The sequence below is a fragment of the Aulonocara sp. 'chitande type north' Nkhata Bay genome, linkage group LG16, assembly GCF_057382095.1.
Source record: "Aulonocara sp. 'chitande type north' Nkhata Bay isolate Kocher_YH1m ecotype deep benthic linkage group LG16, A_spYH_male_GT1.1, whole genome shotgun sequence".
NCBI classification, from domain to species: domain Eukaryota; kingdom Metazoa; phylum Chordata; class Actinopteri; order Cichliformes; family Cichlidae; genus Aulonocara; species Aulonocara sp. 'chitande type north' Nkhata Bay.
The window spans coordinates 38,591,128-38,612,612 of record NC_141359.1 but is presented as its reverse complement, the minus strand read 5'-3'; the positions used below and the strand labels follow the sequence as shown (position 1 = coordinate 38,612,612).

At 41.8% G+C, this 21,485-nt stretch overlaps 1 protein-coding gene across 2 annotated transcripts; it reads right to left on the bottom strand.

Annotated features, from left to right (window-relative positions):
- Nucleotides 1-6,710: 6,710 nt before the first annotated feature.
- Nucleotides 6,711-9,683, bottom strand: tmem177 (transmembrane protein 177). Of its 2 annotated transcripts, none has more exons than XM_086266472.1 (3): nucleotides 9,582-9,683; nucleotides 7,893-8,160; nucleotides 6,711-7,630 (listed from the first exon to the last, which is right to left on the bottom strand). In XM_086266472.1, exons 2-3 carry the CDS (start codon nucleotides 8,091-8,093, stop codon nucleotides 6,899-6,901), a joined length of 933 nt encoding a protein of 310 aa, XP_086122598.1. In that variant the 5' UTR covers nucleotides 8,094-8,160; nucleotides 9,582-9,683; the 3' UTR covers nucleotides 6,711-6,898. The 2 variants fall into 2 exon arrangements, with proteins under 2 accessions (XP_086122598.1, XP_086122599.1); XM_086266473.1 differs by lacking the exon at nucleotides 9,582-9,683 and adding an exon at nucleotides 9,056-9,466.
- Between the last annotated feature and the right edge of the window lie 11,802 nt (nucleotides 9,684-21,485).

Genomic DNA, 21,485 nt, shown 5'->3' with positions numbered 1-21,485 from the left:
CAGCGCGGCGACGTAATTGCGCAAAGCGAACGCACAGGGGCGGGGCCACGCGTCGCACACAGGTAGCAGTGCCGCAAAATCTGACGCTTTTCACCCCGTTAAAGTCTGAACCGTGACAAAGTTACCAGAAAATTCAGTGTTCTTCGAACCCTCCGACTTTTTTTGATGAATGAAATATAAATTTGCGTAAACAACTTTTAATTTGAATCGCATTTTCTACATCCGGCATTTTTTTAAACGTGTTGCTTAAAACGTGCTGGTGATCAAAGAGTCTCAAAAACTGACTTATCAGATATGATACACTAAGGGGTTAAGGGAGGGCGTAATAACCAAAACGTTTGTTGAAGGCAATACCATGCCATAGAGCGGGGGTGTCAAACATAAGGCCCGGGGCCAGTATCGGACTCCAGCCCGTTGGACTGCTTTGGAAAACGTGAAGGAGATACATTTTGAACTTCTAACTGTATTTTGAAAGGTTTTGCAGCTTTTCCTAATGATTTTCCTATTCACACTAACCCAGTGTAAATAAAGTGATAGTTAAATTACAGAAAAGGTCTTGTTTTTCGCAAACTAATAAAGATTTGTTGTTTATTTTTTATTTTGGTGATTTCAAATTTAAAAAAAAAAAAAAGTTTTCTGTCATTTAAGAAAAACTTTCTATATTATGATGACAGGACAGTCTGGACAATGAAATACCAGAGCTTTTTCTGCAATTTTGCACATTTATTTCTTACAAGTTAAGCCCAAAGAGCCATGCTGACAGATTTCTTTCATTTACTACAGCATCATTTCTTTATCATGAACAAAAACTCAGACATACTGCTGAAATTACAATTCTTTTTCCTATATTAAAATAGCTACAGAAAGGGGAGTTCCACTGTTCCAGCCCATTTAGATCAAAGTAGGCTTTATGTGGCTCACAGAGTAAAATGACTTTGAATGGTCCTCAGTTTCTTTTCAGCTAGTGTAACATTAAAGGGTCAGCTTGTTTGCCAGTTAACCAGAAGTTGGCCTCATGGTTAACAGCTTCAGCGAAGAACTGAAGCTGTCTACCATGTCTGTTAATAGATTGATGGAAATTGGTGTGAGACACGTCAACTTTTATGCATCTCAAACATGTTTCCTGTATATTATCTTTAACCATTTTTCTTTCATCTACTTCATATTAATGTGTTTCAAAGTACAATAAGTTTGACCGCGTTTTACCAAACACAATACTGACAGAAGTGTACTCTTTACAATTAGTTTCAGCTGTGAGGTTTCCATGGACACAGTAAAAATGGACAAAGCTCTGGTTTTTTTAGTGTTTATTGAACCTTCTGACAAATAAAAAAAAAAATCAATATTAATTTCCATAAATGAGTTTTATTATGTATCATATCTGCTACCAGCTTTTATTTTCCAGTTTATTACTTGAAACCATAAAGTGCAATTAATTTATGTTTATCCGAGGGGAAAAATCACACAGATGATGTAGAAATCTTAAAACATACAAAAACTCACATATCAAATGTGATACAGCCCAACTAATGTCGGGCAAAAACCTCCACTGTCATTGACATAAGGAGATGACACGTAATAATGTTTATCATAGAATGTTGGGAATAAAGTAACATGTGTCAAATATATTTCTGAAGTTTAAGTTTTTCTTAATTGTAACTGCAGCATAAGTTGTTATAATGACGACTCCTGAACGCTTGGCCCTATAACAGAACAATCAGCATTTTACGTAGCGGCAAATCACACTAAAAGTCACCTCAAGGCCCTTTACATTGTAAGGTAAAGACCCTACAATAATACAAAGAAAAGCCCAACAGTCAGATGACTGGGCAGCTGGCGACAGTGGGAAGGAAAAGCTCACCTTTATCAGGAAGAAACGTCTGGCAGAACCAGGCTCAGAGAGGGGGACAGGACAAAAGACACATTGTGGAAGAGAGCCAGAAATTAATAATAACCAATGTTTAAATGCAGAGTTTTATATTGCATTAAAATAAATAAATAAATAAATAAAATTATATATATCTAAGGGAGAGAGATAGGGTGATATATATATATATATATATATATATATATATATATATATATATATATAGGAGCCAGCTGAGGTGGTTCGGGCATCTGACAAGGATGCCCCCTGGGCGCCTCCTGGGTGAGGCGTTCCGGGCATGTCCCACCGGGAGGGGGCCCCGGGGCAGACCCAGGACACGCTGGAGAGATTATATATCTCGGCTGGCCTGGGAACGCCTTGGTGTTCCCCCGGATAAGCTGGAGGAGGTGGCTGGGGAGAGGGAGGTCTGGGCCTCTTTGCTTAGGCTGCTGCCCCCGCGACCCGGCCTCGGATAAAGCGGATGAAGATGGATGGATGGATATATAGGTGGTTCTGCATACCTGAAATGCATTTGATGTCTCTATTTTTCTGTATACATACTGATAAATTGCACCAGGAGTAAGTGCCCGACCCCTTAACTTGCACACAAACAAACACAAACAAAGCTTTTCCACCTTCCATGTTTGCTCTGCAGGGAGCTCTGTATCTCTCTGCTGGAGACAAAAAGCTGTGCTTTTCAGAATAAAAGTAAATGTTCTCTTTCATTTCAAATCCAAGGCTGCCCATTCATCAATTCATCAATCTGTTTCCCATCCTTTGTTTCTAAAAGACAGTAGGTTGGTAATCTGGGTTATACCGCCCTCAAGTGGTTAGCAAAAGAAACAAGCCACGCTGTGGCAAACAATGGACCATTGTTGGGATAATTCTGTGGGGAACACAATGAGGTAAGCTGATGAAGCGCAGTAGTAAGAAGAAGACAATGACCCCAGTGTTGTTGATCTGCATAATTCAAAAGCTGCTTTGTCGTTGATGGAGTGGAGCAGAATTGTCAAAGCTTCTTGTCTCGTTTTCAGTACTCTCCTGCCTTCTTTTGAACTTCATCATTTTTCCAGCATCGTATGAACTGATGGAGAACAAACAAAAACACATTTATATCATGTGTATTTGCTAGAACATTTCCCAATAAATACTGCGGCATGTCAACGCCCACAATGTGCTGCATAACCACAGAGCTGGAGCAAATTCAGCATGTTGCTCAAGGGCACTAATGCACCGAGGATGGTGGATGTTTTTGAGAAGAATGCAGCCACGCTTTCGTTCTGCCTCACCACGTCTCCCATCTTCACGCATCTTATGTCTGGATTTTATCAGAGCATGCACCTGCTCACGATCCCATTCACTCAACGGTGAAACAGACTTCTGTGTCACTGAAGGACAGCGATGTTAAAAAACAACAACAAATCTGTCTGCACATCTATCTACAACACGATTAATTGCATGCTTCTATATTTAGCTCAGTCCATGGGGCATAAGATTGGAAGTGTAATTAAAACGTTATATGTGAACCTTGTTAATATGCAGACAGATGACCTGAGGGAATCTGAGTGAGCATGTGATGAGTCCTGAGTCACCGTAAGCTGTGTTAAGATTATTATCACCAAACAGTTTAGTTGCGCAAATTGTGGATCCTTACAGTAGCCCTCTCTTTAAAGCCATTAGGAGTTATTTATTCTGAACTGGGAGGTGTAATTGTCCCCTTACAGGTTTAAGGATCTCTGTGTACAATCAATGCTTTTATGTGGCGGTGAAGCATTCCTGTTGATTAAGAGGTCACTGAATGGTTTGATGAGAATGACTCATGTCAGGTTTTATGCATTATGTGGCTTTTGCAGTCAGCTTTGGCAGATTTTGGACTCTCCATCTTTATCATCGTGACATTAAATCAGGTGTTTTCTTTTTGGAAGAATCCCTAAAATAGAGTTTGAGACTTTCAGATTCCATTTGAAGGCACAAAGGCAGCAGCAGATGGTGACCCTTCTTCTTCTCCTTTCAGCTGCTCCATCACCCTATCTCAGCAACCTCCTCCATCATACCTATGCATGAACCTCTGGCATCGTCTCGCTCTTTTTCTCCTGCCTCCATCTTCAGCATCCTTTGCCCGGTGTATCCACTCTCCCTCCTCTGCACCATCTCAACCTTGCATCTCTAATTGTGTCTCCAAAACACTGAACTTGATCTGATTGATGTCTTTCTAATCTTGTCCAGCATCTTCAGCTCGGCCTCCTGTCTTTTTGTCCCTGCCACACATCACAGCAGGTCTCAGTAACACCTCGTAAACCTTCCCTTTCACTCCCACTGCTCTCCACCTGTCACAGTTCACCTCTGACGCTCGTCTCCACCCACTTGACATATTTTTTACTTTTAAGACATTTTCAAGAATTTCAATTTTCAACTTTTTCACATTGTTACCAGTTTTCCTCTCATTCACACTCGCATGTATTCTGTCTTCCTTCTCCTGACTCTCGCTCGCCTTCTCTCCAGGGCAAACCTCCACCTCTCCAGGCTCTCTTTCACCTGCTCTGTACTCTCGCTACAGAAGCAGGTGGCGAGCCAACACTTTAATGACATCCCCTTTTCCAGTGAGATGCTGTGAGCTTCTAATCTGAAACAGACTCCATGCATTTCTAAGGAAAAAAACGGCTTTGCCTAAAATTGGAATCACTGGCCAGAGGAGAGCAGACAGCAAGAGAATCGGCAGTGATTGCTCAGAGGTTTTATCAGCCATGATGTCCTCCCATGGAAAACACCCCTAACCTCTGCTGGAAACTCCGCATAACAATCTTTCCCAAAGCTGCTGAAATGTGGACCTTGCCTTGCACATGGACTTCTTTATTGTGGGGTTGTCCTTTGTTCATATTTGGCCAACAGAGGGCACTGCTGTACCAATAATGTTTACATTGTACACGCTTCCCTTTGGTAACATTATTAGAAAACCTGCATACATTTTCACTGCTATGCAGACGATACCCATGTTGGTTTATCCATGCTGAATCGAGCAGTTAAACTGTGGGCATATCATAAAGACAAATACCTGGACGATTGAATTTTCTGCTTCTAAATTCAGATAAAACTGAGGTTATTGTACTTAGCTAAACATCTCAGAACATGGATGGCATTACCCTGGCCTCCAGTAACACTGTGAGGAATCATGGAGTCGTTCTCGACCAGGATTTGTCCTTCAATGCACACATTACACAAATGTGTAGGACTGCCTTGTTCCATTTGTGCACGCAGTGTTGGGTAAGTTACTTAGTTACATTACTAGTTACTTCTATCAAAAGTAACTCAGTTACTTCAAGTTACTCGTTACTTTCAAAGTAACTAGTTACTAGGGAAAGTAACTTTGGTTTTACTCAGAATTCTCTTGTTAATGTGTTGTTTCCATAACTTTGCAGTCTTCTAGCTTGTTTACGTGCCACAGTGCACTGTGCCACCTACCAATAGAAAGAAAAAGATAATGTGCATATTTCCACGAGAGAAATCCCACGCCTGGACCGTCGTTGACCTCCGCCATGATTCTAGCCTACGTCACAGCGTCATGTGCGCTTTTTACATCCAACACAAAAACTGCAGTCGTGGTGTTTTCGATTGTACTCAGAACTCGGAAATTCTGCCTTCTGAATAGGAAGATGTAGGTAACACCAGACTGCAGATGAGCTGCATACAGGGCTGGACTGGGACAGAAAATCGTCCCGGGCATTTTGACTAGAGACTGGCCGCCATTATAGGAAAAATCATAAAGCCTTTGAATGAAAACAAACACTGTTGTGACAGTGATGTACACTGTTCTGATGGTATATATGCATCAATCTATCAATCGTTTGTTGTAAGACTCAGATAATTATTTTTTAAAAGCGAGACATTTTAAATGAGAATAAGAAAGAAAAGTATTTCTTTGTGCCCCCCTTTCCCTGTTAATGCCCTACATGCCCCCCTGGCAACACTTTGCTAGACCCGCCCCTGCAGTTACCAGCTGTCAGCTACTTAGAAAAGGATCCTGGTGTTATTTGTCTCTCAGAAACCGTTCATAACTTCAACTCATTCATGTCACCTAAAAGGTAAACCTGTTTCTCCATCACCTGCTCAGCTCTGATGGTTCAGTAAGGACATCTCCTGGTTTCATCTTCATGTTTCCCTCTCACCACATATCCAAACCGACATCATGACCAGCAGCTTTACAGCTGCTAAACAACAGCGGCACGTTTAAGCTTGATCAGCTGTTGTTAGAATTTATTTGCTATTAATTTCTAGTATCAGCTGATGTTTGCTGGAGCCACAGCTCCAGCAAACATCAGCTATAAACTGTGCGGGTCTTGCAAAGTTTTGCCAGGGGGGCAGGTAGGGCATTAACAGGGAGAGGGGGGCACAAAGAAGCACTTTTCTTTCTTATTCTCATTTAAAATGTCTCGCTTTTAAAAAATAATTATCTGAATCTTACAACCAAAGTTTTTATCTGATGTAAAATGTATAGAAATCATACATATACCAACAAGACAGTACATCACTGTCACAGCAGCGTTTGTTTTCATTCAAAGGCTTTATGGCTTTTCCTGTAATACCTGTTGCTATGTCGAGGCATTTATTGCACATGGGAGAAACTAATCTGCACATGCACTGATTATGTGCTTAAAATGTTCTGTTTTACAGAGAGAGGCATAACCTGTCAGCAGCCCACAGTCTAAATCTATCCAGAGCATATTATAGAAACAAAAATACAAATGCATGCATGTACATTCCTGTTTCTCTCACCTGGGTGAGAGAAACAGGAATAGCACTTATCAGCATCTGACTAATACGACTGATCACACATATGACCACAAACACAGGCAGGGAAACAGTTTATTGGTACACTGTGCCCTACACGCCATCGTTGTTGCATAAAGTCAGCAAATACACGACCCCTCAGGACTTTGCTGATTACAAATTACATTCAGCACATCCGTGATGACATAATTTTAAGAAAAAACAAGCAAAGTCTTGCTAGTTTAGTTCCCATCGCTAGCCCTCCTCTCATACTTTCTCCTCTTTCAGCAGAGCGAGGATCTGCTCCCTCCTGGAGGTGTACGGCGTGTGTTTCAGCTGAAAGACGTGAGCAGGAAACAAGTTCCCACTGGGAGCGTACATATCCTCTCCCTTCTGCCCCATCAGCGAGCGCAGCGTTTTGTTTCTGGACAGAATTTTATCGTAAAACTCCACCCCTCCTTTGGCGTAATCGCGGGACACTCCGGCCGCACGTCGGTCCGAGCTATAGTCAAGCCACTGGCTGACGGTGTCCGAGGTGAGGAAGTAGGAAACAGCACCAATGCCAAGCGCAACGATGTTCACAGCCCCGCGTAGCAGCGCAGGCCCGCCGTACAGCCCGAAAACCTGCTTCAGCACCACGCTGTACACCCAAACCCCTCCCAGGCAGAACGGAGCGACAGCAGCGCTCATGACGGGTCCCCCGGACTGCAAGCGGGCCACCTCGCGCGCTATGGCGAACTTCTGCGCATCGAGGGAAAACACAAGCGCCTCCTTTAGAGTCGAACCGGACTCACTGCTCCAGTCCACCGTTTTGCCGTTGATGAAAATGTTGCGATTGGTAATTCCACTCGGGTCGTCGGCGGTGCTGTTGAAGTTAGCCGGGATGCCGATTTGGGCCCCCGCAGGAAGCCACGGGACGCCAGCGCCAACCGGATGGAAGCCAAAGGACGCAAAGGCCGAGACATTCTTGGGTGAGCTGACGCCATAGTCCTTCAGCACCTACAAATGACAAAGCAGAAATGTGAATTTTATGAAATTCATGAAAGAACAAATTTCATGTTTTGTGAACAATTTGTTTCGATTTGTGTATAATGATGGTTATTAATCTAAGACGCCTGCGTCTATCTTTACTGCTATTTTCCTCTCATCAGCAACTAAAAATATTTATGCATCATTCCAGCGACAATCACATGCATATTACAGCTGAAGTCTTTTAAACATATCTGAAGTGTGATCTTGAAAAAATAAGATAAATTAAAACCTGCTGAAAAAGATTTTCCAGCTTTTCCGACAGCACGACCGGCTCCCCCCGGTGCCAGGCCTGATAGAGCTGACGGTAGGAGACGTCAGGGAAAACGTGGTAGAACATGTTGGCGGCGAAGACTCCACCGCAGCTCGCAATGAGCAGCGGAGTGCGGTACTTCTGGAGAAGCACGGAGTACTTCAGGAAACGAGACGCCATGGCTTTTATTTTCTTCCTTTTTTTGGCTCCCGTGTTGTTTTCAGCAGCAAGCTTCAGTTGGTGACATCTGTGAAGAGGACAGACGATACATCCATGAAAACAAGCTGCATGTCACAGATATATAAAAACTGTGACACTGTGCTGACTCATCCTCCCCCAGGAACTTAACATGTCATTAACATGTCACATAGCACGATCTCATTCGAGGTTAGGGCTCATCATGCGGGCTAACGCAACATCAGTGCACACGATGTGGTTATCACAGTGTACTACAACCTAAAACATGTTAGTTAAATGAACTTGAGCTGCCTTAGAATCACACAACAAGCTGAAAATCAACTAAACTTGAAGCCTCAGGCTGTGATTGGCTGGTCACTTCCATCTCTTCTGTATTTTGTAACATGGAAACATTTAAACCTTAGTGGAGTTACTGTAGGAAGCTCAGATCCTTTAAAGTGTGCAGCAGGATGTTGGAGACCATCTACCAGTCTGCGGTGGCGCGGGACATTTACTTTGCTGTTGTCTGCTGGGAGGGGGGCCGCATCAGAGCAAGAGATGCCAGCAGGATCAACAAACTGATCCACAGGCTGGAACATCATTGGCCAGAATCTGGAGGCGTCTGAGTCAGCGAGGGTTGGAGGTCATCGAACAAACTGCTCTCCATCATGGACAACCCATCACACCTGCTCTCTTATTATTAGTCTTATTATTTACACTTCTTTAACCGAATATCATTTTTATTTATAAGTTTATTGTTTTAAATCTCTACATTTTAAAAGTATGTTTATTGAGTAACATGCTGCTGTAATGTAGTAGTTTCCCTTGAGAGATCGATAAAGTATCTATCATAAGTGTTGTTTACCTGAATGAAAGATGAGAGACAGCACAATTCTTCTTCTATGGTCTGTAGTAGTATAGTAGTACATGCAGTATTGTAGTACCTCATTAAAATGAATACTTACAGTCACACAGAGACAACCTGATGTGGTGACAGTCCCAAATAACAACCTTAGTGTTCAGGATCGAGTCAAATCCGCAACCGTGATAATGACGTCATCATTCATGGACTTTAAAGAAGCAGTTCTGCACTTTTTTTTTTAACTCGCTGACGAGTCAGACTAACTTGTTTTGTAGTTTGGGGTCAAACTTAATCATAGTCAGTCTTGTCTTCACTCAGGACTCGCTGTGAACAAACAGATGAATTAAACCGAGCTAACCCTACAACCTGCCTCACACCTGCCCGCGGTCGTGTCGTCGGAGACACACCAACAGCTTCTGAAGCACCCACAGGCAGGCTATCACTGATGAAACGTGAAGTACTTCACTGCAAACGGCAACAACGACGAGCCTGTTAATGATGCTTTTACTGCGCATGACGTCAGCAGCCTTAACCCTTACACACAGAGCCGTAAACGAGTCCGCTTCTCTCCATTTAGCACGAGCGCGTCTGAAACACTTGCTTCAGTTTCCGCTCCGGTGGACACTCACCTGTTCTCCGCATCTTTCCCACGAGCCGCACACGAGACACTTTCCAAGGACAGCTGCACGGCATGGAGACATAACAGTGACCGGAAAGCGATTTAGCTGTCGTCATGGCGTTTCACGACAGTTTCACGACGGTAAAGTTAGAAGGCTCATTGATTTGACGTGAATTTTTGTTATTATTATCTTCAGTTACTTGTTTTTCTGAAGTGGTCTTGCTAATTAATTAATTTTTTTTAATTTCCGTTTGTTAAACAATTAAAAAATTATATATTTAACAACATCTAAACGTTCCTTTGTGAATACATTTACCAAAGGTAGTAAATAAATAAATAAGCTGCATGAACTTAAATTTAAATCATTTCCTATTTATTATTCAACCTTAACATTAATTATTAAATCTAATGCATTGTGCTCATGTAGCTGAATTGATTTTTAAGCATTAGAAGAGCAGAACATATTTAATCAGTATGCATTTCTAAAGCTCTGTTTGCATATATATTATACATTTAGTCTAACTAAAGATATCAGTGACAGAAAAGAGTGTACAGCACCAACAGGTCAAGCTTATACACCTCATATTACGGTATAAGTAACATTTCTGGCTAACAAATAAATAAATGCATAAATAATAGTAATAATAATAATTGTTTAAAAAAAGCCTTTATTGAATTTCTAGTTCAGCTGAAATTAAAATTAAATTAAAAACATGATACAAAGGACAAAAAAAGAAAAATTCAACAACATATATTTTATCATCCGGTTTTGTTTTGTTTCATAAAAAAACAACTCCTCTAAATGGTAAAACAGTGCTGTACAAACTGACCGTATGTGGTTTGTATGGGTTTGCACTTTGTTTTCTGTTAATACTGACTGCTATGAATAAAGCTGAGGTATTGTTGGCTGGCAGTGCCCTTCTTTTGGTTTTAAGTTGCGCTTGGACAACTAGGTTACATCCGAAATGCTGCTTCCTGTTGCACAGCGGCGAGGTAAAAAGCAACACAACCAAAAATATGACCTCTCTGCTGTTCCAGTTTAAGGTGCTCTTCATGACATCAGGGAAAACGTTTAAGACAAAGGTCGAAATCTTTTGCATGTTTAATAGAACAGACTTCAGAAGACTGTCTCTCTAACCCTTGACCAATTTATAGCCTTGCTACCAGTGGCGGTCCTAGCCTGTTTGGCGCCGTGGGCGAACACTGTCTCTGGCCCCCCCCCACATAAAACTGTTGTCAGAACCATACTGAATTTCACCAGAGAAACATGCACACACACACACACACACACACACACACACACACACACACACACACACACACACACACACACACACACACGAAGAGAGAGAGTATGCATAGTATGCAAACAGCTACCAAACAGCCATCATAATTCGTCATGCAATGAGAACAGGACAAATCAACAATTGACAATGTCTAATTAATATTCCAATCTGTAACATAATGTACTGTTTGGAGTTTAGTCTGTTACTGTTACTATTTTTACCATTTCTTCTTGGAGCAACTGTAACCCACATAATTTCCTCAGGGATTAATAAAGTATTCTGATTCTGATTGTTTCAGGATGACCTGCCATTATCCAATCACACATCTGCTTACCTGCATCTTTTGCTCGTTTCTCCTCCTCTTCTTTTCTCTTTTTTCTAAACTGAGCACCAGATGGCTTTGAACTTTTCTTGTCCATCTTCCACTGGTTTTAATTTTGCACTCCAGTATGAACACCCATCCCCCAACCCGAGGATCACCACAACATAACCTAACAGACCTACACCTTAGTTCACAGATTCAATTTGTCTAAGGTTTATTTCTGGGATTTCACACAACCCAGGATTCAAATCATGAATACATGATGGGCTTAGATTTACAACATTATGAATGAAATGTGCTCTATTTGGAAGCAGCCGGCCCCCTTTCGACGGGTTGTGTGTGAGACTTTAAATCATCAAACTGTAAATTATAAATTTAAATTGTTATTGATCCTTTACCCCGAGTCCTAAAGTGTATATTTATTTTCTTACTCTTCTTATATTTATTGTTTGTTTACTGCTGTAACTGGAGCCTCGTCGTCTCATCTCTCTATATACTGCACTGTATGTAGCGGAGATGACAATAAAGTTTACTTTGACTTCAGCAGCGAGCAGGCGCACCGAGGGCTCTCGCGCTCACTTTTCGCGTACAGAATGTCGAAAAAAAATATTATAAGTCTGCAAATTATAAGTCTGTATCATGATGTCTGGTGTTTTCGTGTTTGTTGGTTTGTTTTTATTTTGTTTTATTTTGCGAGTTGGTTATTAGATGCCGCTCCGCCCTCTCCTCCCTGTGCAGCAAGCAGCAGGCGCACCTCGCAAACGGAGGGCGCCCTTACTCCCAGCAAATGGGCGATAAAAAACCGATCGGTGCCTCTGCCATTCCCAATATGCGCTGGCGTGATGTCGGGGCAGCATGAGTACGAGCATTTTTTTTTCACGATGCCCGTGATGCCGCCCCGGGCAACCGCCCGTGTCGCCCACATCAAAAAACCGCTACTGCTTGCTACGCAGACTAATTTCAGAACGAGTAACTCTGACTCTGTGATTTAAATAATAATATCTCTGGCTTTAAAACTCCATATTAATCAAGTGTTGCTCTACACCTAAGTGTGCACGAGTTCTACTTAATTAGCCTTCACTGTGCACACATTAAACACCAAACCCAGCTCTGTTGTTTTTTCCTGAAGCTCCAAATTTGTTACTGTGCTGAAAGAGCAGAAAACAGCTCCGGTCACCTCACAGGCATTTTCTGTCCTTTGCTAATGGTACACATTTGAGCCTAAAAGCCTCTCACAACGTTTCTGCAGCTTTATCACCAAACCTCACTGTGCACGACAAACTTTTCAGCTACCATATCTGTGTTAAGCCAGCTGATGCGGCTCTACCGCACACAGGGTCAGCAGATTTCTCGTTGCTTCACTGTGTCCAGCCGTGATTTTATTTAGCCGTTCTCTTCCTAGAAATAAAATAGCCTGCTGCAAACTGGATCACAGGTTAAGGAGTGGAGGACGGCTTTAAATGATAATCTCACTTTACATCAAGGGCAGGAAGGAGATGTTGCAGCAGCTATTCAAGGCTTTGCTCAGCCATGCGTCTAAAAATGTGTCGCTGACACTTTGCATGTGTGAATTTGGTGTCAGCCTGAAAGCAGCCTCAAAGATGTCTCTTGCAGTATGCGGTCACATTTCCCTCCGTAGAATCTAATAATTCAAAGTAATGAAATATTTAGCAGAAGAGTCCAACACGGTTACGCTGCTGGTATAATATTGACCTGATTAATATTAACAGGCTTACATGCAGAGATGAGCACAGGAAGAGCTGGGATTGATGAGGCTTGGCAATAATTTTATGAAATATTATAAATTTAAAAAATTTGGTTCCCCCTCTGTGGAAAATTCCCGTAAAACATCAAACAGGCAGATGTTAGTAATGTAGTCTAGATAGGTACTTCTACAGTAATATACAGCAGCACAGGCTGAATCATAGACTGTTACTTGTTCCCCATCCAGGGGCTGCCCTGTATAGGAGGAAGTGAAAGTTGTGCAACCAAAAGTGCGAAAATAGTCGGTTTCATGTGATGAATTGATAGAGTGATGAACTTTAATGATAATTGTTTAAAAAAGAACTACTACTATTACTACTAGCAAAGGGCTGTTGGTTAAACAGTGAAAACATGCTGTGTTGAGGGAGATTTCATCAAAGCTGGGAGAACATTGTGTGCCGATTGGTCACTAATTTTCAGTTCACCCAGAAAATTAGTTTCAAGTTCAGCACCCAGTATTTTGCACAGCTTTATTTACCTTAAAATAGCTTTTTACTCTTCCACAGAGAGGGAAGGTTGTAGGTTTGTTGGTTCAGGCCTTTCTGTGCTGAAGTGGAAAATCCTCTCTGTGCCTCAGTGTTTTTACTCAGATTTCACTGCTGAATCTATACATCCTGTTCTGTTTGTCTCAGTGACCATCAAAATTAAAGTTATTTAATGCTTAAAAATAACTGCACCCATACACTCAGTGTCCACTTCATTCTGCTTTCAACATTCCTCTGAGATTCTGGTCCATATGGACATGACTGTGTCATACAGATGCTGGAGATTTGCCAAAGATGCTCTGTTGGAGATCTGTGACGGTGGAGGTCGTGTGAGTACAGTGAAATGGTCAGGAAACCAGTTTGAGATGTGTGCCACGTCATTGCCAGCAGCCTGAACTGCTGATACGAGGCGGGATGGATCCGTACTCTCAAGATGTTTATGACCCTAGCATCTGAAGTAGGACTCATCAGGTCAGCCAATGTTTTCTCAGTTTTCTGCTGTTCACTTTTAGTGAGTCTGTGTGAATTGTAGCCTTCCTGTTCTCAGCTGACTGGGTGGTACGCAGTGTGCTCTTCTGCTGCTGTAACCCATCTGATTCAAGGTTCAACCCCAGAGATGGTTTTTGTAGGAACATCTGAGAAGATCAGCATTTTCTGAAATACTCTGAGCAGCCTTGTTCAAAATACTTAAATCACCTTCCTTTTCCATTCTTATGATTGGTTTGGACTTCAGTAGGTTGTTTTGACCTCGTTTGCATGCTTAAATGCACCAAGTGATTGGCTGAATATATATTTATGTTAAAAAGTTGAACCTAATAAAATGGCCACGGTTCTTCACACCTGTGCTACATTCAGCACATTCAGTCATCAGCTTTTGGTTCTTAAGGAGCGGTTTGTGCTCTGACTGTGAGGTAAAGATGTGCAGTAGTTTTAGCTCTGGAGCAGACAGAGGAAGTGACAGAGAACAAAATACTCATGTGGTGATTCAGCTTCAACATTCAGCTTTTACAGGAGTAACCAATAACCACATGTTTTTTATGGAGTACTGTAAGTCGCTTCATGGCTAATTAGTCAAGGGAAAAACACAATATTCATGTAGGAATTCCAGGAAATGAGAAAGCAGATAAACTCGCAAACAAATCCGTCAGTAAAGGAAACATAGACTTTAACTGGTTTGTTTATCGTGAAGTAATGAAGCAATAGCAAGAGCACTGGAATGATGAACCAAAAGGTACAAGTTTACATGTAGGAGGTGAAGTGAAGCAGGAGATGAGATGGGGATAGGCATGTCAAGGTTATGGCTGGGAGGTGTCGGAGTGTAGGGGGGACTCAGCAGATGGGAGGAAATTATTATCTAGGTTTCTGAGAATTATGTGACGTTTGATTGGAGCTGAACTCCTTAAAACAAATTAAAGTGACAGTGGGCGGTGATGAAATGTAATCCACAAAAGTCTGGAGAGGAAAAATCTGCTCTCGCCCAGGCCGTTGTCACCCCCACGGTGGTATTTAAGACTCGCATGTCTTTAGTTCATCCTCATGTTTTGTGCCCTTTAACCCTTTTCTCTCGTCTGTTTTCCAGAGAGAGTTACTCCTCAGCTTCCATGGATCCCTGCTGCTTTAAAGAGCCCGAGTTAATCCTTTTACCTCCCTGCTCCACTCTCCATCGAATCCCTCTCCACCTCTCTGGAAACCAATCCAAACTAAATCCAATTACAAGACTTAACAAAATCATCTTAAACTCACCTTGGTTGTTTTTCTCTTCTCTCTGGGAGAACCCCCGGCCTACCTGCACTTACCAGCTCTTCAATCTTTGTAATAAGATCTGTAAAAGTGCTGCTGGCACCCGGGTCCTGCTTATTGAGTCCAATCCTTTGTTTAATGTGACTGAATGTTCTGGCCACCGGTTGGACTCTGCAGACTCAGCAGTCGTGTCCCATCAAAGTGTCAGTCAGCTCGAACACGTCCTAACTTTGCTTGTTGAGAAGTTACAGGGAACACATCGAGACATGAACTCTGAAAGCCGAACCTTCACCTCGGTCCTGTGGGACCAAAGCTGGGCCCTCCGCCCCGTCACCTTCCTCCACCCATCACTAGGGATGGGTACCAGTATCTGGTTCCATCATGGCACCGGTTCTGACATAAACGGTAGTAACCAGACCGAAAAGCAGCGCACATTTGGATTCTAGCCAATCATTTTACCTTTGCAAGGATAGTAGGCGGGCCCAGGTACGTACGTTCTTTTAGAGCAGAGCTACAGATTAAAAAGGCCCAAGGCGAAGCGGTCAAAGTCTGGCTGTACTTCACAGCAAAAGATGCAAACTCAGCAGCCTGCAACACGTGCTTTAAGGTGATATTGTGATACAGTGCAAAGGAGGTAACACCAAGAATCTGATGAAACACCTGGCGACGCATAGCTTTTTTAAAAATTGCAGAGAAATGCGCCGTACTTGATAGCTTGCTGCGAGACCTCACACCGAGCACATCTACTGCGGGTGTGGTGCCTGTTATCGGACCCGGAGTTAGCAACATCCCCCAAGAACCCGAAGAGGAGAGTCCTGGCCCCTAGCCCTGCCAGTGTAGCAGAAATGATGAGGATGATGATGCAGCAGCAGCCGTTCTTCTCTGCGTGAGTAGCTTAATGTTGTTCGTGTGTAATTTACTTTGAGTACACTAACCACGTTATTACATTAATGCATGTAAGGTGAACTAGCAAACATCATCATAGCTACATGCGGCTGTCTTCTTGTTTGATGGCAGATACTCCCTTCACCCTGGCCAAAAAGGCTAAAATGACCAAAGAAAAAGAGGAAAACAGTTAAACATGAGAGGTTTTTGGACAAAGTTTGTGTTCTCCATTCTTTAAGCAGCGGTTCGAGCACCGTTTAAGCACCGGGACCATTTCAAAAGTACCAGTTTGGCACCGGTATCGGATAAAACCTAAACGATACCCATCCCTACCCATCACCCCCCCACACCTGAGCCATTTGGAGGGTGAGACACTAAGCAACCAACCCAAAACTAAACAACTAAATAAATACAAAGCAGCGTTATGTAAATGTGTCTATACTTGTTGTGAGGAAAGAAGGCACTCCAAGTTTTTTCTTTGAGCTAAAACAACTTCAGTGCCAAATATTACATTAAACACTGATGCCGAATCTGAGGAGTGCATCATAATAACACAACAACATCAACGTTTATTCTTGACAACAGTCTATTCTTACTTACTCTTATTCCCACTTCAGAATGAACAGACTTCAGCATAAACCAGCGCTGTAAGCGACACCTGTTAATTCAGATGCTCAAAGTGTAGCCCACCCTGTTGGAGGCTCTAGCACCAATGTGACAACTGTTTGGAGAAGAAGTTAAAACATTATTGGAAGTCTTCCGATGAGTTTGGTAGAGAATATCCTTTGAGCACATTTTCAGGCTCTTTCACTGCATCTGCATGGAGCTTGAAAGAGAATCACAGTCTACTTTTCTCATTCTTAATAAGGTTTACTATTCTATCTAGTTTAATCACCCAACAGTAAGCTCATATTTCCCCTCATCACTCTCAGTTCTTTGAGCTAATTTCACCCCCTTCTCTATTGTAATGGTTTCCTTATGAAAACACAAATATGAAACCAGTGCACGTCATCAAACATAAACATACTGTCTGCAGGGATCTGTAGGATCTGGAAACAAGACTCCATTCATGGTAAACATTTATAAATGACATACGCACGCACACAGAGATAAATAGATGTTGTCGAGCGATGACAACATAAGCTTGTGTGCACATTGAGGGCACAGCAACTGTTTCACAGACTGGGATGGTAAAATGAAATCACTTTACAGTACACGTGTGTGCACTGTTCGCGTCTGCATATTGTGATGTAATCAGTCTGTTCCTGGTATAAGGAAAGGGCTCACTAGTGTCTCCATGGCAACAGGCAGGAGGCAATAGAAGTATGTGTCTTTGTGTGTGTGTGTGTTTGATGTGGGTTTAAAGGGGGATACACATTCTCCTCTACTGAGCTATAACCCTAAATAAGGCTTTACTTGATGGTGATGCACGTCACACAGGACCGTGTCAGTCCTCTGACTGATGCCCGGCCCTTCTGTGGTGGTTCCTCAGGTCTTCTGCACACTACATGCTGGAAGAAGCTACGTCCCTATGACTGTGGAAAGATTTAGGCAGGCAGATATTGGCATTTAAGATCTGCATGAGAGGACTAAACACAGGCTAAAGACGGCTTGGAGCCTATACTGTCAACTCCTTTCACTTTATTAAATAAACAAGAGATAATTTCAAGCTGCATTCCTTCTGACCCCGAAATAAATCCGTGTTTATCCATCAAGTGGTGGTGAAGGTCTTGCTCTGCTCACACATGCACACAGATGTCAGTGGTGTATTTATGGCACTGTGCAAGATGAACATGAAGAACACCCTTTGATACCCCTTCAGAGGAAATCGGCATTGCAGTTTAAGTGCAATCTGTTACTGGAGGTGTAGAGTGGCCACAAGAAAGGCTCAACCTGCAGAATCCGAGGACAAATTAGTAGATGCAAAGCAATCGCTTATCAAATTAACATCCCATCAGCCTGCTGCCTGTGCTCGCAGTGAGACCTCTCAATTAATGACTAAATCAGTATTCCAGCCAACCGATTTACTACCTCTTGATTGCGTCCTACAAGTCGACCATAGCCTTAATCAATAAATCTTTAGGTTTCAACAGGGCATGACTCTCACATCTTCATAAACACACTGGTAAGACCAAAGCGGAGATCTTGCTCTTGTGTAGATCTGAACAGCACCGTGTTTACCTTTGTGAACATGTGAGGATATATCGAAACTGTCAAATCGATGCCTGATATGTCACAGAAAACCTGGAGAGCTCAGATATTTCACATCGAGAATGAGCAGGGCAACCATTACTTTCTAAACATATGTAAGCCTTGCATCTGAGAGGCTAAATTAAAGTTTAGCTTATTTCCAGATATTTTATTCCTGTGCTCCAGAGTAGCTTTGCATGATTCACAGTTCAGAATAATCCTTATTTAAATTTTACTCTGCCTTTATGCAGCTCCTCAATTCATCCTGTGTCTGAAACAAGCTGTTTTACATGGTGTCTGTTTAAGGCCATCCTCCTTTTAAGACAAGTTTGTTCTAACTGGGTTTCTCTTACAGATAAAAGCTTTGGTGGAGCTTTTGTGTAACAGCTTTAAGATTGCTCTTAATGATATGTACTCAGCCTGACATCATAAAGGCTGGAGTAGAACAAAAAAACAGTGCGCACACAGGTTATAGGACTAAAATGCACATACAGTTATCTCGTGTTTTCAAACACAGACCATGTTTAAAATGAGTGTCTGCAACTGCATCATATATGAATATAAAAGATGAGATTTCCATGCAGGTTAACAGTGACTGCCTCCGCTGCTGTCGGCCAAATACAAAGGAACAGGATGGAGGATGTTCAGAGGGTTTGTGTGCCAGAAGAGGAAGCTAGGGACAGGGTGAGATGGAGGCAGATGATCCACTGTGGTGACCCCTAGAGGAAGCAGGCAGAAGAAGAAGCCTGCATGATGAAGCATCCTTGGGTACAATACTGAACTTTGTGCCAACTTCCTCGAGTCTCTCGCGCTGGCCTGCCTCTCTTATTTTGTCTCTTTGGCGTCTTGTGGTCACCTTGCCTCAGTGCAGCTCCTCCTGCCTCTCCGCCTTCCTTCAGGCACGCACCTGCCTGCAATCAGCTCTACTGACTCACTTTCTGCTCGTCTATGACTAGGCTAACTACTTCAAGCTTGTCACAACGTTGCACCAGCCAAGAGACGCCCTTGATTCTGTTTGGTTTGTGTGTTTTATGTCTTGGATAACCTCTCTGTGTAACCTTTCTTGCTATGAAGCCCCACTCCCATGAGCCCTGTTTTGTGTGTGTGCGCATGCCCTGGGAAGCCTGTGTTGCCTGACTGCCACTGCTGGAACTCAAATGCCCCACCATCAGCTTTGTTACTACCTTTTCACTGTGCAAAAAAAACCTTGTCAATAAATCTGTTGAACTCTTACAGTGCTTCACACCTAGGTGATCATTCTGTTAGCTCGTGACACTTTAATGCATCCGTGACAGAGAGTGCTTACAAGTATAGAAAAAGGTATCTTGAGTAACTACTAACTACCAGCCCATTTATCAAAACAAGGAAAACATGAGATTAAATTCATTTCCTCACTTTCTTCCTTCCACAAGTGTTGATGAGATATTATCAAGACCAACAACGATTCAATATCACATTTACCACCACATCAATCATATGGAAAGAATGACTGTGTGTGCATGTTGGCTGTGTGTGTGTGTGTGTGTCTGAGTACATGCTTTTAAAATGGGCTTTCCTGGAAATGCTGCCAGAGAGCGACGACTTCATTTCCCATCACTTACTCACTGTAATGTGAGTTGTAAAATGTCTAACATCTGATTATTTTCAGAGGTAAAATGCATATCGGCTCCTTCTTCCTCGTTTCAATTGAATTATTTACATCTTTCTCTCTCTCACACACACATATTTCTGAGGGTTACTGGAAGTCAGTTATTACTTTATTCTAAATATAGACCCATCAGTAATCACACTTGTATTTGAATATGCAGTCTATGTGCCCACTCATGAACAATGTTAGCCTCGATCTCTCTCATGAGATACAGTACTAGCTTTACTCTTTGTTGGCTCCAGGTTGATATTGAGAGCATACACTCACCTCCTCCAAACAAGCTTACGGTATAAAGTTTCCTCTTTTAAGCTCTACTGCTTAGTGTGACTAATGAGAAGCCTCTGTTTAAATTAGACAACCCTGTAGACCTTGCCTTTCAGAGTTACACTTTATGACGACATGCGGTGTCTTTTCAAAGTGTTGTGAATGAACCTGATGGCTCAAATGTAACTTCTAGTCATTTTTTTAAATCTATAAAACAAACAGTGGTTACTACGTCTAAGTGCCAGAAATGAACCTTAGAGCATGTGCAGTTATCTGTTCTCAGTGATACACATTCTTTACCTTCAATCATTATCAGTGCATTTACGCACAGTCCTGCTCCCGTTCTCTTGATTGCTTTTATTGACCTCTTGCAAAAACGAGCTAACAGTGCACTGTTTTCCTGCATGGGCATGTTTACACAAAACTGTTAACAGATACACTGTTACAGATACACGTAAATGACACAGGTGAAATTCATGGTTAACCTCAAGTCATTATTAAAATAATACTTATTATTACCAAAGTAAATATTCAGTAAATGAATCAATAGATACAAAAATAAAAATAAATGAAAAAAAGGGATGATGTTGATATTTTCTATCACAGTTTTCAGTTTGTCTCCTAGTTTGGAGGTTAAGACTTGGTAATAAAAAATAAAGGAGTTAATCTATGAGATTCTCACATGTGAGAGAATTATATAATGAAACAACAACATACTGCAAGTGCCAATTACTAACATCTGAAAAGGCTGTATGTGGGCATGGATACGGAAACTAAAAGAAAAAAGCGTGCAGTCAAAGCCCTGCACATCGCTGCAACAGTAACACCTTCAGTTTTAGGGTTTTGGTGTTTTGGCTCGTTGCTATGGTATCACATATGGAACACTACCTTCAGCATTGTATAAGACATCATATAATATGTATGCATATTATATTATAAGTTTTTTAAGTATTTAATATAATCGTGTGTTATATTTTCTGTACATTATGAAATAATTTTCGACACAAAGTGGGTAAACAAGAAGGGATGAGTTGTGTCTTTGCTCAAAGCGACAGGGCAGGGATGACAAACTCATTTTACACGGTGTTTAACTAATTAAAACTCAGCTTTCTGTCAGTGTAAAGAAGTTTAATTTCACATTTAAACCCTGATATATTTTAATATAAGAAAAAAGTGTAATTTCAATAGTGCATCTCGGTTCTTTTTGCTTAATAGAGAAATACTGCTGTAGTAAATAAAAGAAGTCTGTGAGGATGACTCTTTGGGCTTAAATTGTAAGAAATAAATGCAAATTGTAAAATGTAAAGAAACCTTGTTAGTGTTATTGTGA

Bases quoted from the DNA above. Each gene is read 5' to 3' on its own strand.
- tmem177 (XM_086266472.1), bottom strand. From the start codon at position 8,093: ATGGCGTCTCGTTTCCTGAAGTACTCCGTGCTTCTCCAGAAGTACCGC. The intron at 7,631-7,892 runs GTTTTAATTTAT...TGTCATTTGTAG, and splicing joins TGGAAAATCTTTTTCAGCAG to GTGCTGAAGGACTATGGCGT.